Raw genomic sequence first — 5,732 nt, 5'->3', positions numbered from 1 at the left:
AGTACTGGCAGCCAGAAAAGGGAATGACTGAAGACTTGGATGCAGTGAAAGGTGGAAAGAAGCTTAAAACTCCCACTCCCATATGTGGCAGGGAGCTCTGGGTGACGGGACACCTTCAAAAGGGAAGGTGACAATGACAAAAAAGCGTTCAGATCACTGAGGCGCAGAAAATGAAGCACGAGCATTTTGGTTAGAACAAGGGTTTCAGAGGCAAGAAAGGAATAGTAGGAAGGAGAGAGGAAAAATGGATCGGGACATGAGGTGATCTCCTACAGTCCATAGGCAGCAGGGGTCATGGTGGTTCAAGTCTTGGGAGTTGGGCATGGTAATGACGGGAAAAACATCTTCAGTTGACTACCTCATGGCAACGGCAGTTGGATTTGTGGAGATGGGAGCAGGGAAAGTGATCTGGACAGGAGAGGAGAGAAATCAAGTTTGCAACACCATATTTTCTGGCCTTCAGAAATGAACAAAAAAAAAGTGGGAAAAGAGTAATACCGACATTTGATCATGGCACACCAGCTGCCAGTCAGCCAGGAAGGGGCAGGCAGCGGGTCGGTACTGGGAGGAATCATGCTGTTCCACTTCATTTTTTCTGTTTCCCAACCATAGCCAAACTTTGTCACTTCCAGGAAAAAAAAACCACAACCACACAAAAAAAAAACCCCAAACCAAACAAAAAAACCCCAACCCAAACCCTCTGGTTTCTGTCTTGATGGCCAGATCCCTTGCCGTGATCTCATAACCACTGCCACTGCTTGTTCCAGTATTCTCTTACCAGCCATTTCGGGACCATGCCTTCTGCAGTACGCCGAGTGCTGTCGCCGTTCTTATTTTGCCTCGCATTTTATTTTACCAGAACGCTGTTATGGCTTCCCTAAACCAAGCGTATCAGTGTCAAGGTTTGGATTCTTTGGTTCAGGACTCTCTAGTACCTTCATCCCCTTCTCCTCAGTAGTAACCTCTTCTAAACGCATAGGGTCAGAGGAGGTGAGAGGCGTTTTGGAGAGGTGGGGAAGAGGAGACAGGGTGGAGCGGTACGCAGAGGTCGGCAGGACTCGCTGCGGCCAGCGGATGCCGGTACGTGGGCTGTCATTAAGGTGGTGACCTAAGGCTGTAGCTTAGCAGGAGGCAGCAACCCTGCCACGAGCACAAAGGCTGTTGAGGGAGGGTGCGGGGGCGGGGGGGTTGCGTGCCAAAACTCAAAAAGCCTTGGGAACCGGTGACTTCATCCACCGCTCGTTCAAAAGATGAGCTTGAAGGTATGTAAACATTCTTGAAAGATTTGCCTCGCTGCTTCTTAAAGTCCTCTATCAAAAAGCTTCAACACCTCCTTGCACCTGCAGCTGGGGTGAGATCACTGTTTAAATATTCTTAGGGGAGAAAGGTTTTTTCCCTGATGTTCTAGCACGAGTTTTTTCTTATTGCAGTTTAAACCCTTAAGTGCCTGGGTTTTGGCCACTGGCTCTGGAGAATGTGTTGCTATTTTTGTAAGTACCTCTTGATGTTTGCGGATACCTTCTCGCAGTCTGCTCCGAGCGAAGATGTCTATTAGGTATTGTGCAGGCAATTCGATGGCTTTCCGCTGTACGTATGATTAACCCACACCTTCCTGGAAACGCGATGCCCCAAACCAGACACTTCTGATGATCGTTCAGTATGGTTATGAACAGTATTGACCAGCCCGTGACCTGGAACGGAGCCCTTTGCTCAGTAGATCTTTCCATTTTGACACTTAACTGCTCTCTGGTTTTTTTCCTGATGACATTCACACCTGAGTCAGTCCTTTCATCTATTGTGTAGTCCCTTCTGCCATGAGAGTGTCACAGGAGATCAATTTTGTAAGAACTACTGAAGTAAAATGAAAAAATTGATGGCGTTTGGTGCCTGTTCCCTGTTTTCAAGGTCGATTACTCTGCCACCGAAAGGCGTTAGGTTGATTTGGCAAATGGTGTCCATGGCTCATTTCTCTGATGTTCTTCAGGTGCTTACAGTACTTTGTCTTATTAATCGTTCCGCTATGTATTCTGCAAGCTAAACCAGCGTGAGAAGTCAGGAGTTACGTAGGTGTGATTTTACAGCCTTTTAAGGACCATAATTACAATTCCTGTAATGTCCCTTTTAACCCCCCTGCTAGTTTTCCCTTGCTCTGTTTTTCTGACTTTGTCTCTGAATATCTGAATTATTCTTTCAACCCTCATGAATAATTTGTCCCAGTTTTTGCTTCTGTAGGCTTCCTTTTGAACTTATTGTTATTGTGGAGGTTATTGTGGAGCTCTTAATTTTAGCCACATTAGTTTTTTGCTACAGTCTGCCCTTGTCTCTGCCCCGAGATAATTTCATGTTTCTTCGGCATCGTTTCTTTAAGGAACTGGCAGTCCTTCCAACTCGGTTTTCCTGTGGAATTGTTCCTTCCTGTAGCTTGCCTGCTAATTCTCCTGAGTTTACTGAAATGTGCTGTGTTGAGGTCAGGTTCTCTCTCCTCCTCTTCCTAAAAGTCACAAAACCCTCTCTGTGGGCATGGTGGCTCAAGGTCACTTGTCATCTTCTTTTTCAACCAGTTCTTCTCTACTGCTTGATAAAGATCAAAACTCTTCCCTTTCATTGCTTTCTCTAGCTCTTCTATTAAAAAAAAAAGAAAAGAAAAAGTCCCCAGTTCCTCTGCCTTGCATTCCTGCTGGGCACTTGTGCTCTGAAGTCACCTATCGCGATCAGGTCCTGTGCTTTATACTGGGTTGCTGTGTGCTGCAATAAGGTGTCACCCGCCTGATCGTCTTGGCTTAATTATCCATGGCACCGCTGACCAGGTCAATGCTCAAGTTGTCTTTGCTTTAATTATTGCCCCTGTGTTTTCAACAGTTCTGGCGTCTGTATCCGCTCCCGCGGTACGAGGCACTTCCGCGCTGTTACCTGGCCAAGCCTTCCCGTAGCAGCTGTATCTCTCTACGTTGACTTTGCTGCCCCAGGCAGTGTTGCACCAAGTCTCAGTTAGATCAGCCAAGTCATAATTTTTATCATAGATCAAAACTTCGGACTCTTTCTAGTTCTTTCTCTTAGATCTCTCAGTCGTTTATAACAGATGTACCCAAGAATTTCAGCTGATGGCCAGCAGCCAGCTGCTCTTTTTCCCCCATGGTCTTCTCCACAGCATGGTTATTCATACCTGTCTGTAATTACTTGTGCTCTGGACCCACAGCAGTGCTAAACTGTTTGCTCCTGTGGTTCACCTTCACCTTCATCCTTCCATTCTGCTTCCTGTGCCTCACCTTTAAGATGCATGTGACATAGTAAGACAGCTCCTCGATCTCATCCTCCCATTCCCCTTCTGTTTAGTTTGAAGCCTTCTCTCCAATGGAGCAAGGCTGTGGTTGTTCATGGGTAGGAGAACATGGAAGAAGCCTTTATTTATTTTTTTAGCCTGCTTCATGCCTAATTTAATTTTCCAGTTCTCAAGATGTTACACTTTAGAGGTGCATAGGGGATTTTGGAGTTGAAGCTGTAGAGGTGCAAGAGGCAGCTCACCATCGGGGAAGAGTGAGGGAAGTTCCGTGGTGAGAGGTGGTTGAGAGCAGAAGCCATCACGATGGTCTGAATTTGCCCCTTCTGGCACTAGGGCAAAGCTCTCTCCTTGGGCAGACGTTAACCCCCCTGAATAAAGCCTTTCTGCTCTCCCTGGCCCCTCCGGTATTCTCAGTGCTGTTGGCCTTCCATGACTCCTGGGTCCAAGTGTAGCCGAGGAGGGAGAAAACTGAAATATTGAACTTGTCAGAGGGATCTGCTCTGTTATCATCAGCTTAAATTTACAGTGATTCTTACTGAAATTACCTGCTCTGCACTCAAAATCCATGACCTGCCCAGAATAACAAGTTGGTTCAGTGGTTAAGAACGTGGGGGTGGGTTTTGGAAGCTCCAATGAAATTTGATGGTCGAGGTTTTCCTAAAGTTTGCTTACCAGTTTTCTTTTTTTTTTTTTTTTTTCCCTTTTTTCCTCCCCGCCCTTTTCCCCATCTCCACCAAGTCTTCCATCCCGTGGAGTGTTCGTACTGCCGGTGTGAGAGCATGATGGGCTTCCGGTACCGATGCCAGCAGTGCCACAACTACCAGCTCTGTCAAAACTGTTTCTGGCGTGGCCACGCAAACGGTTCTCACAGCAACCAGCACCAGATGAAGGAGCACTCCTCTTGGGTAACGCACCTTTGTTTGTCAGGCGGGAGCAACCGCCTCCGCACTGATGTGTTCCGAACGTTAAAGCTTTTATAGGAGAACTGCACGGTAGGACCTCTAAAGGTCCTGCCTCAGATAGCAAAAGCGTATGAATAGGCAAACCGCACTGCTTTGATCACAAGTAACGTCGTTAATTTATCGATGGCTGCCACTGCATCCGGCGCCGTCGAAGGCACACGAGGCAGCGCTGTCCTTAAGGCCTCAACACGTGGGGTTTTTGCCTCTTTGCACCAGTCCTACTTTTCTTATATTCTCCTCTCTTCTGGCTCAAAAAGACTTCGAGGTTGCAATGCCTTTCCTCCCCGGAAAGGCAAACTGGTTACCATGCGTGCTGTGCTTGGAAAGGAGCTTCCCCCAAGCAGCACCTTTAAAGGTTGTGTTTCTTTAAGTGAAAAACGTAAAATTGTCATTGCCCTGACAGCTGTAAATACATGCACTGAAAGCTCTTCCCCAAAAAGCCTTAAAGAAATTATATGAGAAGTAACGTTGTTAGATGACTGTGGTCATCACATCTCAAGAAATAGCAGACAATTTTACATATAAAAACCTATTTTATGGCAAAAGATTAAGCCCAACCTTTTGCTTATTCAAAGAGAAGCTCAAATGATGATGAGATTATAATTAGTAATTATCTTCATGAGGAAGAGTCATTATAGTATTACTGTTTAATATAGAAAATTGGGGCTTAATACCATTCAGCAGCTGGAAGACAAAGGTAGGAAAATTCGGACTTAAATATTGTCCTTTCTTTACCTGTGTGGGTAATAAACTTCAGGAATGTTTAACCTGAACTACCAGTAGATTATTACCCCTAAAGTATATATAGATCCAGTCTGCATTTTTTACCACAAAGGCGTACCTAGCTGGTAGCTCTGACGCTAATGTAAGTGTTTCCTTCTGAATCCCAGAATCCCAGCATGGCCGGGGCTGGCAGGGCCCCCCGGAGCTCACCCAGTGCCACCCCCCTGCCCAAGCAGGCTCACCCAGAGCAGGGGGCACAGGACAGCGTCCAGGCGGGGGGTGAAGATCTCCAGAGAAGGAGACTCCACAGCCCCCCTGGGCAGCCTGGGCCAGGGCTCGGGCACCCTCACAGTCAACAAGTTCTTCCTCCCGTTCAACTGGAACCTCTTCTGCTTCAGGTTGTGCCCATGGCCCCTTGTCCTGGCGCTGGGCACCACTGGGAAGAGTCTGGCTGCGTCCTCGTGACCCCCACCCTTGAGATATTTGTAGGTGGTGATGAGATCCCCTCTCAGCCTTCTCTTCTCCAGGCTGAACAAGCCCAGCTCCCTCAGCCTTTCCTCCTAGGGGAGATGCTCCAGTCAAGATGCTGAAGCCTGACCCGTGTTTGCACGTTCGGGTTAGATGGGCTGTGCCCTGTTCTGATCCTTGATCTGTGGATCTGCCACCCCATTTTGTTTCAGGATGAACTTTTGAGGCATTTGGTTCTTACTGGGCTGTATAGAATAAGTTGATTTTAAGATTTAATGTGAATTGGAGCAGTGGAAAGT

General features: G+C 47.0%; 1 protein-coding gene across 12 annotated transcripts in view; it reads left to right on the top strand.

Annotated features, from left to right (window-relative positions):
- Window positions 1–5,732, top strand: part of LOC104130499 (dystrobrevin beta) — a 138,067-nt gene that overhangs the window by 63,969 nt on the left and 68,366 nt on the right. For all 12 annotated transcript variants that reach the window (XM_035899127.1, XM_035899149.1, XM_035899163.1 and 9 more), the window contains one exon: window positions 4,019–4,185. In XM_035899127.1, the coding sequence (XP_035755020.1) occupies window positions 4,019–4,185 (167 nt within the window). The remainder of the gene's footprint in view (window positions 1–4,018; window positions 4,186–5,732) is intronic.

The sequence above is a fragment of the Egretta garzetta genome, unplaced genomic scaffold (assembly GCF_000687185.1).
Source record: "Egretta garzetta isolate BGI_Z169 unplaced genomic scaffold, ASM68718v1 scaffold510, whole genome shotgun sequence".
In the NCBI taxonomy this organism is placed as follows: Eukaryota; Metazoa; Chordata; class Aves; order Pelecaniformes; family Ardeidae; genus Egretta; species Egretta garzetta.
Note: the sequence above shows the minus strand (reverse complement) of the source record. Positions and strands in the feature narration are given on the sequence as shown.